General features: G+C 41.9%; 1 protein-coding gene across 1 annotated transcript in view; it reads left to right on the forward strand.

Annotated features, from left to right (window-relative positions):
* The window catches only part of LOC102299397 (vacuolar protein sorting-associated protein 13B), a 306,909-nt gene that overhangs the window by 276,550 nt on the left and 15,416 nt on the right, over nt 1-14,943 (forward strand). Inside the window, exons 51-52 of the mRNA XM_014336114.2 lie at nt 10,897-11,067; nt 14,033-14,240. Coding sequence (XP_014191600.1) covers nt 10,897-11,067; nt 14,033-14,240 — 379 coding nt within the window. The remainder of the gene's footprint in view (nt 1-10,896; nt 11,068-14,032; nt 14,241-14,943) is intronic.

A 14,943-nucleotide genomic window follows, 5' to 3' on the forward strand; every position in this document is an offset into this window, starting at 1 on the left:
AAGGCTTTAGATCTCCTTCTGTATTTATGATTCTGCTCCTGTATTATGACCAAAATCTCATGAGAAGAATCATACTGTTTGACAAAGGAGTTTCCTTATCATGCAGCTTTGAGCAACTTCAGATAAGAAGTGGACAGATGGTCTGTGAATAACCTCACTGCAGCACAGGTGTGATGGGCATTTGGCCAGACCACTTGGTTTTTGTACTGAATGTTTGTGGATTTAGGTGGAGGCAGCACCCAGTAAATGCTGCATCACTGCATCATGCATTAATTAAAACCCAGTCAGCTAATTGCAGTGTGTATTTTGTGTATCGGTGAAAGCAAAACAGCACTGTTCGGGCTGCCTCTTTACATATTTTTAGCCCCGCTACCATGTCGAGGCGCACAGTTTAAGGAATTATGGGGAAAATGGTTGGGGGGAAATTGTCACCACTCTAAAGTTGTTTGACTGTCAAAAGAAAGGAAAGCATCTGTTTATTACTGTTATCCTGAGCCTGTGTGTTTATACCAACCACACACATGGATGTGCTCCACACTGAAGTGATGGATATGCAGCTCAAATGGTTGGGGGCCAAAATATGTGCCTCTTATTTAGATGTGTGGAGAAAAGAGTCTTCCACATTCAACCGCACAAGTACACACGCACAAACAATCTGGTCACTACACACACTGCTGTAATAATCTTCCACATCAGCTGTTTTCCACCAGCCAGTTTATTGTGTGCGACCTTCCATTTGTGCTTCCAGCAGCAGCAGGCCTGTTCGGCAACAGTAAACAGGAACTTTGTTGTTCTTTTCCCCCCCTACCAGAATTTCCCAAACAGAGTCCTGTTGTTTACTTGCCTTTTGATCGGGGTAAATAAAGGGCAAGAAGGCTAACCTCTGATGTCTGCTAACTTCTGTCTCTGTTTTTGTGTGTATGTTCTGCTCTGTGCTGTCCTCCAGCTGCTGCACATCTGCATCGAAGGATGGGGGAACTGGCGCTGGTCAGAGGCCTTCAGCGTGGACAACGTAGGGACTCTGCTTAGGACCATTCAGTACAAAGGACGCACCGCCTCTCTCATCATCAAGGTCATACAGCTCAATGGTGTCCAGAAACAGGTACTGTCACTTTTTAGTAATTACTCCTTTACTGACTTCTTTGTTTGTAAAGATTGAAATAAAAGAAATATTACTCATTGGCCATGTAGTTGTTACGGCGGGTATTTTCCGATGAAGGTCAAAGGCTTCCAGAAAGTTAAACATCTTACTTTTCTTGTCGTTGGATCAGAGTTAATGTGAATAGATTTTAGCAGATCTTTATAATTAACTGCAGCGATAAAAGGAAAGATGGTGAACAGCATTACCAACCCCCAGATTTTAATTTGTAGAAGATTCCAGACGCAAGACTCTTTCTAATTGACAAGCAATGATTTATGGCCCAGATACACCGCAGTAACAAAACAGGACCAGAGTTCTCAACATAATCAAGAATATAGGGATCCTGCAGATTATCTTGCTGCTAACCTGTTAAACATTTACACTGAAAGCAGGAACATGTTTGCTGCATTACGCCTGTTGATTTCTTCTATGTGACACAAAAGCCTGGCTTTTTTCCCAGCACTCATTTCAGGATGAGTGCTTTTTAATCTCCTTTTTTTCCCCTGCTTTTGTATGTTATGATTTAGTAGTTGCTTAGCTAACAACAGACTGTCTTTGTCAGTTTTTGTAATCTGTTTTAGAGCAATAAAACAAAAGCTTATGAACTTTAAGCCATCCAAAAACACAATGTGTCCCATCAATCCACAGAGAAGATCACAGCAAATCATAAACCAGCATAAACCAAATACATACACCAACTGTCTTTTTTTTTTTTTTCGCTCTAAGAAAAGGAATGAATCATGCTGGAATTTTTCCACAAATAAAAAGCAGAGTCTTCATATTCCTGAAAATGCAGAGATGCCATCAGATTGTAGCTGTGACACTTTGTTATGTAAACAGTGTCAAGTGTCACACACATCTCCCACTCATCCTCCAGACAAAACAGACTCGGCTTCTCACATTCCTTCTACCATCTGTCCCAAACTTTGATTACATCTTGTTTCCATTGGATGCAGTGATAGAGTATGAACATTGGTCATATCCAATTCACAACAAAACCCCCAGAACGGGACGGCAGCTGCCACTACAGAGAAACGCATGAGTATACCTCAGTCTGGGTTTTCTTTTGGGAGGGTGGGGTTCGTCCTCAGCGCCACACCATGTCCTCTCCGTTACCCTCTTTCTTGCTTCTCTATGGTCTTTCATTGTCACCTTTTTAGTGTTCATATTGGCACCTATTGTTAGAAAAGTTTATAAAGTGCAGTTTATATTAATCTCCCTCATACAAGCCCACATGCGTCTGCACATGGATGCGTGATTGGGAGAACACTTGTAAAAGCACGTGCATTAGGCCTGCTACTGAAAATTACTGTCAGGATCACTTAAGCCATTGATTATTTTTTGATCAGTGGTTCATCTTTAACATGGAAACAGTGAGTAAAGCTTCATGTTGTTTCCATTACAGTGTGTTCAAAAAGAGAGGTGAAACAAAAAAAAATTTCTATGAAACCAGCTTTCTCTCATTTTTGGTATGTGCTGATATGATAGTCTGTAGTTAAATGGAAAAGAGAGTTTTTCACAGGACTTACGAGCCATGTGCTGTTAATTAAATGGTCTTGTTTAACTGATCATTGGCAGCTCCGAAGCATTCATTGCTGCAATCCTCCCAGAAGCAGACAGCCCAGCAAATTCACCAAGTGCAGTGGTTGAAGAACTACAAAAAACCTTCAAAAGCTGTATCTCAAACTCTACGGACATCAATTAGCATGTTAAAGGTTAAAGTTCGTGACAGCACAATTAGAAAAATACTGAACACGTATGGTTTGTTTGTTAGGGTTGCTTGGAGAAAGCCTCTTCTTTTCTCCTCTTCTCTCTGAAAAAGAACATGGTAGCAAAGTTACTATGTAGCAATTGCATTTGAACACTCTGCAGTACTTCTGGAGTCGTGTCCTTTAGACGGAGAAGACCAATGTTGAGATGTCTGGTCCCAATGCCCAGGATGACACATTTGGTTGTGTTTGGTTTACCATCTGTCAAGCACAGTGGTGGAGGGGTGATGATTTGGGCTTATTTTGTGGACACAGGACCTGGGCACCTTACAGTCAGTGAGCTGTGAGGTCATCTGTCCAACAGCTAAAGCTTGGCCCAAATTGGGTCATGAAACAGGTCAATCTACAGACGGAGTGAAACAGAACAGAATCGCTGGTCCAGTCAGAACTCAACCGGATTGAGTTTTTTTTTTTAAACTCACTGATTTTTATTTTTTTTAATTGGGAGTCCAGATTTTCCATGCACATGCATATACTACAAGTTTTTTTTAAAAAGCACAATAAGATGTTCCACACTCAGAGTACAGTATGTGTGTGTGTGTGTGTGCGCGTGCACATATGTGTTTACATTGATTCACACATAAGTCATTTCCGTTCCGTTCAGTACAGATTGTCTGATGTAAGGGTGTGTGTCTGTGTGTCACCTTTGAGATGTGGAATAAAATGCAAATTAAGATGTGAATGCAATGGTTTACACATCATTTAAAGTAAAAATACTGCAAGAAAGAGAAAGTTTTTTTAACACACCTCTTAACTTCTCTGTTTTGACGTTATCATTACATTCTTTTTTTTATTCCTGTTTAGTACAACATCCAAAAACTTGTAAAAATGGGGGATGTATATGAATTGTTAGTGATCTTAAACTGTAAGGCAATGAGGAAAGTTATGCTTTATAAAACAGCTGGGAATCGGAAATTATTCAGGTAGAAGTCAAAGCTGATCTTAGTTGGAAGGCGTCTTTTTGAAAACCGTGACTTTCCTACATTCCCAGTGACATGTTGTAAAACTTATCTCATAATTATAGAAGTTAATTATAAGGCACTAAACATCTTTATTTCTAATTTGGACAATTCTGTCATACAACCCTCTCCCCAGGTAATAATCTGTGGGCGGCAGGTCATGTGCAGCTACCTGACTCAAGACATTGAGCTGCGAGTGGTGCAGCACTACGTGGGGCCCGATAGCCAGACGGTAGTCAGGGAATACTGCGACTGCCTGGAAGCAGGAGCCAAGCTGCCATCCTATGTGCTGGAGGATGCAGAGATGACAGAGCTGTGTGTAAGGGCTCGAGGAGACGATGAGTGGTCACAGGATGTTCAGCTGGAACGGAGGGATAAGAGCAGCAGCAGCTTTGTTGTACAGGTAACACAAGTAGAACTTTAAGTAAGCCTTCCACATGTCCAGTAAAGCTTCCCACTTAGTTTCCCAGAGTCTTGTCTGTACATGTCTTTACGATCAGAAGCTACATCAGTTACAATTTGTTGCGTGTGCATACTAGCAGATTAAAATGCACACGCGTGCTCCACTGTGCCTGGAGCACGCGTGTGTGTCCAATTGCAAGCTGTTGAATGTGCTAGCCGTGCACACAAAGTTTCTCTCACACATTGCTCACACCACTACTTCTGACTGGCTCTCCATCCACACAACATGTTTGGAGCCAGTGACTGGACCACCAACTGTGACCGGATCCTCTTCTCCTGGGTGGCCACAGTGGCAGCGCTTCCATGCTGCTACTCACTGTTAGAGAACAGATTGAGATCTTCCCCTCAGATAGGCTTACAAAGACCCTGCAACCCATAACCCAGCCATGTTGAGAGGTAGAAAATACTGTTTATGCTCTCTCATAACAACGTTAACCATAGACAGGAAACACTAGCTGATATGTGGGCACAGGGAAAGGCTTTGAAGGCACTTTCACACCACTGGATAAGCGCCAGCTCCATCCCTGCTGTTCTTGCGCTTGCTCTTTATTTTTCTTGTGCTTTTTTCCCTGCTGTTCTTGTATTTGCTCTTTATTTTTGTTGAACTGTCTTTCTTTGTCTGCCTCTCTCTTTTTTATTTATAAGCCTCACGCTGTTAACAGCTAGCCATCTACCACTCCAGCTCCTGTGTATGTGTGTGTGTTTTGGAAAAGGGGGTCTGAACATCTCTGACTGCACTCCAGCATGCACTGTTATCTTTTTTCGTAGGATCAGCGATTCATTGCACATCTGGATGGCTGGCTCCAAATGAGAGAGCTGCCTGAACTAGTAGCTGGGTTCTTAGATCTCTCTATCTGTGCCTGTCTCCTGCTATTTCACTCGCATGTTTCCTCCCTGCCTTTTACCCTCTCGCCCACACACTGCCTCACTCATCTATCTTCTAGTTAACTCCTTTCTTTACTTCATCGTCTGGCATCAAGCCTGTCCACCTGTCCTGCATCCCTCCATTTTCAGTGTTTGTCTTCTTTTTTTTTTTTTTAAATCTGCCTGATGATTCCCTGTATCTGTAATCCATCTGAGGTATCTCCTTTTTCATATCTCATCTTCCTCATCCTTAAATCTTATTTTCAACATTTTTTAAACGTGAGCTTTAGAGAAAGCACAGAAGGTCATCGCGACTTTATCCCAGTGGTGAGCATCTTTTAGTTGATCACTGTAGAGCATCTGTTTGCCAAAGTTTTACTCCCTCATCCAAATAAGTCTATTTTGCAAGGGTCTGTATATTAAAACTGAATGTTCACCCTGTCTCTTTGCTCTGCTCTGCTGACCCTACCAGTAAATGAAGTCCCCAGGCTGTCATAAACTAAACCGCTTGTAATGTGACTTGGCATCCCAAGACTTTAATGAGGAGTGAAGAGTAAATGGGACAAACACCAGTGACACATTAAGAGTGCTTAGTGTTTGGTGGGCACATTCTCAGCCTTTAAATCTTGCAAAGATTTAACTGACTGTAATGGGCCACTATCTGGCACTAACAGTTGTCAGTCCTCACAGCCATAGTATTGTGTTGCAGGGCTTTAGGGAGACTTAACATTTAACTGCTGAAAGAAGCCAAGAAACAAAGATTTTTAGGACAAAACATCATTGATGGAGGCAGTAAATATCATGCCAGGGGGTAAAAAGGAGCAAAAGCATTAAAGTTTATCCAGTTTATTCATATTTTACATCTTAACCACCCGTGTAAATTTTAAATACAAGCATGTGCCATTATTAGAAAAAAAGATTATTATTAAAAAAGTATTAAAATAAAGGTCATTTTGAATTTGATGGCTGCAACAGGTTTCAAAAATGTTGGACTAGGGTAGCTTCTCCTTTTCCTTTAACAACAGTCTGTAAAGGTCTGGGAACTGAATAGATTAGTTGCTGGACTTCTGGGTCGTATTTTTCATTTCGTGGTGCGTCAAATGTTGTCAACTGGAGAAAGATCTGGAGCACCGGCAGGCAGCCGGACTTTTTTACTGTGAAACCATGCTGTTGTAATAGATGCATATGCAGTTTTAGCATTGTCTTGCTGAAATACACAAGGTTTTCCCTGAAATAGAGGTTATATGGATGGAAGCATAAGTTACTCTAAAACCTTCTAGCATTCATGTTGCCCTTCCAGATGTGCAAGGTACCAATTCTATAGGTAATAATGCACCCACATACCATCAGATTCATCCGACCACAGAGCAGTTTTGCCTCAGTCCATTTTAAATGAGCTTTGGCCCAAAGAAGACACTGGCATTACTGGCTCATGTTCACATATGGCTTCTTCGGTGCGTGATAGAGTTTTAACCTGTGTTTGTGGATGGCACGATAAACTGTGTTCACAGAAAATGAATCTGGAAGTGTTCCTGAGCTCCTGCAGTGATTTCCATGACAGAATCACTCCTTTTTTTACTCCTGAGGGCCTAACCAACACAGGCATCTATTATTGATTTTCAACCTTTTGCCTTGCTCCCTGAGATTTCTCATGATTCTCTAATTCTTTTGATGATACTGCATGAAATATTCATAATCTTCATAATTTTACATTGAGCAACATTGTTCTGAAATTGTTACACAATTTATCGATGCATTTTTTTGCAGATTGCATAACGAAGCCCATCTTTTCTTCTGAGAAATCCTGCATTTTTGTATCCACTCACATTACGGCCCTGTTGCCAGTTAACCTAATTAGTGCAAAATGTTCCTGCAGCTGTTTCTTTTTAGTACCAATTAGTTTTCCGGTCTTTTGTTGCCCTCTCCTAACTTTTTTGGGACGTGTTGTAGCCATTAAATTCCAAAAGAGCCAATATTTTTCTTAAAATGGTGCATTTTCTCAGTTTAAGCATTTAATGTTTTCAGTGTTCTGTTGTGAATAAAATATGAGATTATGAGATTTCTTAATTATTGCTTTCTATTTCATTTGCATTTTACACAGCGTTGCAACTTCCCATCAGTCATAAAAGGCTCAGGGGGTAGTGTCATCATCCCACTGGGTGGCATGAACACCCAACACATAGATCAAGAATGAGGCGACATAGAATTTTCAAATTCATATCATAGGAGCCTAGTTCAAATATGACCAAATATCAAAGTCAAGGTCAGAGGTCAAGTTTGTTGAAAATCCTTCAGGCTTCTTTGGTATTGATATCTTCTAACAGCTAGTTTGTTTCCTTTCAGGTGCCTTGTTCTAATGGCTCATTGCTTTATGTTCTGTGCACGCTCATCACAATCGAACCCAACTCTCATATGCAGCAAAGAGTGGTGAGCATCTGTTACAATATTTACCGTTACAGAACATTTTAAACCTTTTTGTTTTGATCTCTGGGAACTAAGTAATTATCCAACACTTAAGATTAAGAACTTTACATTTTTGGTGTAATCATTATTTTTCCTGATTTAGTTTTGCTCTCATCAGTTTGTCTTTTCATTGATTGTTCTGTATGAAAACCATGTTCCAGGTGGTTTTCAGTCCACTGTTTGTCATGAGGAGCCACCTGCCGGACTCTCTAATCGTGCATATAGAGAAGAGGAGCCTCGGACTGCGAGAAAGCCAGCTAATACGTGGACAGGGTCACCAGGAGCCCCTGCTAAACACGGAAGCTGACCTCACCCACCATCTCACTTTCCAAGCCAGGTAAAAAAAAAAATGCATTGGTCCAAAAAAGGACATAGTAGTTCAAGTAATGTCTAATACCTTTTCATGCTTAAGATCTATGAAACACTATATAACACACCTCAGCTTCACAAACATGTTACATGTTACAATTTCTGCACATCTGACATCACTCCTAATGATGGTGGTAGGCTCTTGCGACGATGCAGTTTAACCTCATATTCTTGTCATTTGGTCTTAACCAAAACTATTCTCTTCCAGCAGACATTTTCAGTGGCCAATTTAGTTGTTGTAGTCTGTGGTGGGGCGTGGTCTGCGGTGCCGTGCGGACGCACCTGCACGGCATCCGCAATCACGCCCGCCGTGTTAAAACACGGGGACTCAGGGGTTGGTGGTGGTGTGGTGTGACGTGACTACAATAAAGTTGGCTCTGAACGTCGCTCCGTGGTCCCGCCGTGCCTTATTCATGCCACATAGTCCTTTTGCACTGCCTTTATTGTGCACTGCCTAGACAAAAAAAACCTCACCACATGGCAAATAGGTGAGCACCTTCCAGGTGTAGGTTTAGCAACTTTATGTGCCTAAAAATACTGAATGACAGGGTTTTTCAGTGTATTTTTCTTTCTCATGACAGTGGCAGGATTTGTCAAGCTCAAATTGTGAAAGAGTGGCTCAGGGAGCATGACATATAATTTTCACACATAGCCTGGGAACGCACACAGAACCAACACACAGAGGAAGCCACCTTGGCAGCAGCTGACACATAGCTTCAATTCTGACATTTTAGGCGGGACCGTCATTACACCTCATTTAGATAAAGCCCCAGCAAAGCAGGTTTTTTTCCAGTAGTTTGTGTGTGTAGAAATAATACTTTTTTATGTCTATGTTTGCATGAGGTAAAAAATGTACGCGCACTAGCCCGGTGTCTGTGTGTGGTCCGTGCCTGTCATTGTCTTGGTTAGAAATGTGCCAGTGTAAGTGTGACAGATGCCACTTCATCATGGGCAGAGGCTGTCACATACATCATTGCTACGCCTATTACTTGCCCCAGTTTGTCCTTATGTGTTTGCACATATTTCCCATAGCCTCTGTGTAAGAAACCAATAACTGTACAATTTATCATTGTAGCCAAGTCCATCAAAGAAATGCTAAGAAATTCATTTGTATTTTATCTGTTTTATCTAGCATCACCACTACACCTCATTTCATGTCATATATATATATATGTACATGGCATGCGTTTTGGCGCATGGTGTCGTTCAGTAACAGAAGTGTTTATGCTTCAGTGTGTGTGGCCCCAAGGGAAATGGCTACCACATGCACATATTGTTTTGTTGTTGCTTCTACTATATTTGTTATCTTTCCAAATGTAATTTAAGTTGTTTTATGCAAATACATAAGGGGGGGTGCTGGGTGGGGGTGGGGGGGTCAACCTTTTGGTAGCAAGTGGTGGTGATCTGAATAAACAGAGTAAACGTTGAGTGTAATTGACTCTCCCTGAGAGATTTTTTTTTTTTTTTTTTTTTTGCTGTAACTGTTGTGTTTAGATATCTGGTCACAAAGTTTGTTTTGATTTCAGCTGCCATAAAGGAACCGCAGTGGCTGTACAGTGACTGGGAATGTATTTGGCCCCTGCTGTTGAAGATAAATCCTTTTCAGTTGTACAAAAAGCAAGCTCAGAAAGAACTAAGTGTCTTGTCTTTCTAGATTGCAACCACAATGCTCCTCGTGTTTACGATCCGTCCGCTGCCTAAACCGTTTCAAACCGCACAAACTTGCATACTCTCCTCTCCTGTCCCCCGCAGCTCAATCCATCCCTCATCCCTCTCCATTCTCATAAGCACACACTACAAGCCACAATTGTAAACATACACACATTTCGTACAGATGCACACAAGGCCCCCCTTCCCCCCGACCCCAAACCCCTAGGACAGATCCAGTCTGTTCGCTGGTCAACAGCTCATCTTTCCTTCCTGTAATTACGCATAGTTGTGGGCTTTAATGGACGAGGTAGAGAACAGAGCTGTGGTCTCCGCACAAGAGACACAGACAAGTCTTAACCAGAACTCTTATGTCCTGCTCTCCTCGTTCTGGCCACCACATTAGAAGATCAAGAGCTACAATCAGAAGCCTCTTCCAGTTTTCCCCCTCAGGAACTGCTCTGGATGAGAAGCTTCCCGTCAACACCTTGTCCCTCTCGTCTGTCTTGCCCCAGATCCATAAGCAATAGCCCCTGTGTTCCCTTTATAGCACAATGGGCTCTATTAATAAACTACTGCTCTGGGGTAAGGGGCTGCTTTGCTTTGGCCAAGTGGAACTGGATGCCGCCCAGATAAAGAGAAGAAGTTATTAAACTGTTGGATTTTTTTCTCTTGTTGTTGCAAAGCCATAATTGACCAGTGTCTGGGACCTAGGTATTCAGTGGGGTTATTTACTGCCATTTAGCTTTTTTTCTCTGATCCTTATGAGTTAGTGTTTGTAAGACAAGACTGCATGTCATGAAGAGGAGTCCATAACAAAAGGCAGATTGAACCCGCTTCAAGGTTTCAGGGCAAAAGTGGAGTGTAGCTAGGGGTCACTTTAATTGCATCGAAAAGAACAATGGGAATAGTCCGATGTTGTCAAAGGATGTCTTGTTTTATAGTGAAATAAAGTATATTTGAATTGTTTCTGGTGTAAAATAACATACTGCCAAGCCAGATTTGCTGGTAAAAAATGATTTTGTGTCACAGGCAGTGCCTTTATTTGTTTACTTTTATCACACTTTCACTGAACTTGATATCTCCTAATCTTTGAGTTAAATCAGCTGTCTCTTGTGTCTTATCAAATCTAGGGTGTCTACTTTCTCCATGAACACACGTCACAGTCACACACTGTTTGAGGAAATTGTAATGATTTTATGTTTGTGCTTTCTCTCTTTAGGGAAGATGAAGATGCTTCGCACTGCGCTGTGCCCATCTCCACCAGCCTAATCAAGCAGATACTGAATAAGACCGGACACGAGGACAATCCAGAAAACATCTTGGCTGATTTCTATGGTCCAAAGAGAAGCAATGAGCCTCCATGGCCGTATGTCATCAAAGACGCTGACAGGTACTCTTTGCATTGCACTGGCTGGTAGATTTGATGTGGGATATATGTTTGCAAGGGTACAAAGTGCTGTGAATATTTCTTTACTGGCAGATGTTTGTTTTTTTTCATTCTCTACTTAAAAACAGTTTTCTTTCTGTTCATTAAGACACCTCGTGATCTTTTTAATAAGTAGCATCAATAACTCTTTTTCATCCCTGTCATGGCTCTTTTGTGGCTAGCATTAAATTTAAAGTTTCATAATACGCAGCCCACCAGTGTGTTATTTTTCTAATGCTTAGCTTCTTACAGCATTCCTCCTCAAAGCAGAGAGTTGTGCAAGCGAGCCTTGATTGAAAGAAGCTTCTTTTTATTGCTCACTCTTTGTTCTCATAATAAAACGGTTAACTGCAAAGACAATGCAGAGCCATGCATCAGACATTAGCAGCAATACCACTGCTGTCCCCACAGACCGGAGATTAAGGCTGTCATCCTGTCACAGTCCCACTTTCTCACACAAATGAGAGGGTCTTGCATTTGGTTATGGCTTGGCCCATCTCTGCAGAGCATGCATCGTATATACACTTGTATGTGTATGCCTGCACTTGTGTAAATGTGGCCCGTGGATGAGTTTACGTATAGTGTCAGGCAGAACACACATGGGAATCTGTCTACAAATGTCATTCTGGGAATCATCTTGATAGCAGCAGTAGGAGACGCAGCCACATGCTCTCCCACAGGCTCCAAGTTACAAAGAGTCCCAGCGGATCTGCTGGACATGTGGGCCATATGTCTGCTTGTGGTTGCCTTGGTTTCCCTACACTTGATACATATGCAAACACACACACACAGATTGTTGCTATGCACATGTGTGTATACACACTTATACCATTGTGTTGCACTTACACCACCGTACACATCGCTCACCTTTAAATGTCACACACTGCGTCTGTGTGGAGGGCTGGTATCGGGTGTTAGGTTTCTCTTTGAATCGGGCCTCTCTATTTTTCCTGAGAGACAAAGTCCAAGGCCAAAGCTCACTTCCCATCATAGAAAGCGGCAGTTTGTCTAATCTGTGAAGTTGCTGCTCCGAAGGAGCATCGGGAAAAATGTTGAGGGAAAAGGGGGATGTCATTAGGATTAATAGCTCTGATTGCTGTCTTTAAACACACTCAAAACTTGGACAGAAAGCTAAAGCCACAGTTTAATTTGTATATTATTCTTTAATGCTGATAATAGTGATAGAGTTTGCTGTTTGGAAATAGTACTCTGTCTTCCTGGCACAGTCAAGAAACCAGACCAACACCAAGCAAGCTCCTTGGCAGGCAGTGTGTAAATATTGTGCCTTAAAAGGGCAAAGGAAGTTTGAAGTGGTAAATGTTTTTTTTTTTATTCTCTTTGTTGGGTTTTTAAAGGCAGTGGGGCACCTCCATAATCATTAAAAAAAAAACACCTTTTTGTGGTGCACTCGAGCTGCTAGGTGTACGGGTTTTGAGAGCAGCAGCCTCTCAAAATTCACACTTTTAAAACCCTAATCTCCAGAATCACTGGGGTTAGACTAAAGCTGCTGAGCACATTATTTTCCATTACAGTTTTGTGATCTCTCCAGTATGATTTATGAGCCCTGCACTTTTTTGTCTTCATCCGCAAGGTCAGTGGTGCATTTAACCACACACACACTACCATAAACACCAGTAAATGGTAAAGAAAAGCTGTTCCCAGTGTTTTTGGTCCCATTTCACTGCAGTCAGTCTTTGGGTTTGTGACAAGTTTGAGCTGACAGGTTGGTAGGTTGAGCAGAGTCCAGGCGGCCTTGTGGGAGAGAGAAGACTGGTTTGCCTTTGATGGCTTTGAACTTCAGAGTAAGTCTGAGTTTGTTTGGTTCTCTTCTGGCACTCAGCACTGTTTAGGGCTCACAAGATGATGATTACCATGAAATGAGTGCCGTGTCAGTGAATTAGTGGAAAAATGAGTCTGTCTGTCTGCCTGTTTGTCTGTGTCTCAACATGCCCATGTGTGATCCCAAATGTCTTGTCAACTGTTCTCTGGATCTGTTTGTATTGCATAACTTGTTTGCAGACCACTTCTGTCTGTGTATTTGTTTAGCTTGTGTGACTGCTGTCAGTACATTATTGGTCAGCACGAGGTGTGATCAAAAAGTTCTGAGAACAAGAACAAAAAAAATCAAAAGCCTTTCAAGATTTCAATTTGGCGTATCTCACGTTCGAGGTCAGTGACTCATTACACCACTGGACTGTTTTCAGCAAAGCTGCTATTTTTAGATCTCTCAGTGGAACTGAGAGGAATGTCTCTCAGCACTTGAGCAGCTGCAGTGGGTGCTGGTACTCCTTCCATGTCTCAAAATGGCGATCCTGCAGCTTAACGTTCATCTGAGCTGCCACTCCGAGTCCAGATCATTTTCTCTGAACGTTCTTCCTCAGACACTTCAGTGCGCTACAGCTCTGCATCGATAGTCTCAGCCGGGGGTCGAATTCATAATACACAACCCGATCAACGCTGGGGAAAAATGACGAGCTTGCTCTCTGTATCGCTCCTCACCTCACACCTTAACCCTTCACACAAATGTTGGACCTGTTTGTTTGTTCTCTGCTCAAATTTGAGATCTATGGTGACATCACAGTCAGTGCACACAATCACTGATTATAAGCACAGTTGAAGTGGTTAGAATGAGACAACCAAGAAACTGTCTAAAAATATCAGGAGCCTTGGAAGCTGCCCAATCTGATATGTCAGATTTGCCAAATTTAAACCATGTAAGGTTTCCATTTTTATGGAGTGTTTTGATAAAGTTGATCATTAAGACTGAAAGGGTGAGACATTTAATTCTTATACGGTGCAGCAGTGCTTAAAATACTTTAGTGTAAAATGATGCAAACCTTCGACTCAAGTGACCATTTTCCTCAAATCAACTTCTCCATACTGGGATTCTGCTGGAGTGATTTATCCAAGAAGTGTTCTCTTCCAACAGGTCAGTGCTCGAGCCTCTTGCACAATGGGACAGTCCTATGCAGGTGAAGCTCTCCTGCTGGAAACCTGGTCTAAACACACTCCTGGTGGAGCTGCTCCCCTGGGCCTTACTGGCCAATGATTCCCAATGGGATCTCTGGCTTTTTGAGGGAGAGACCATCGTACTGCAGATACCAGCCGGCAAGGTCATTGTACCGCCCAACTTCAAGGTAGAGTGCGACAAGATCTTTGTATGCATATGGGAGTATGTAAATGTATATGGGAGTTGTTTAAACACTCAAAGCTACAAAAGATAAAAATGGCCCAAGTCCCTAAAATCTCCTTATATTCCACAGATTCTGTATCATAGCCTTAAAGATCAGTAAGAGTCCAAAACAAAGTGTCAAACTTTCATTTATTACTTATTTTCTTCAAAGTACATTTCCAGTAAAACTCATTCTTATTTTGAAAGACATTAATAGACTGTATTGTACTTGCCAACGTCTTTGTGACATCATGACAATAGTCGTAATAATTCAGCAAATATATATTTTGACATCAGGACATGGATGTCTTTTTGTGGCATTAAAGCCATTATTATGGAACCAGCTCTTTTCTCACTTCAGTCTCGACTAATAAGCACAAAACCTGAGATCATTCACCAGAGCTGCATTACAACAATATTCCCTGCCTAAGTCTTTAACTGCGGCCAAGCTCTGTCACCGTATACTGCAGGCATGCATTCTCACTGGCTTCTGAGATCAGAAAGAACAGCCTGCAGATGGTTTTCCCCCTTTGGAACGTAACACACACACACACATACGCACATTTCTCTGTCAGAAACCCAGCGCTAGGCGGGAAGGCAGTGTATCAAAGAACAAGACCTAATATGGTTCAGCACGAGGAAACAAAATAAAAAGTTGTAAATGTGTA

This window comes from Haplochromis burtoni, unplaced genomic scaffold (genome assembly GCF_018398535.1).
Source record: "Haplochromis burtoni strain Fernald_Lab_line unplaced genomic scaffold, NCSU_Asbu1 Contig_130, whole genome shotgun sequence".
Lineage (NCBI taxonomy): Eukaryota > Metazoa > Chordata > Actinopteri > Cichliformes > Cichlidae > Haplochromis > Haplochromis burtoni.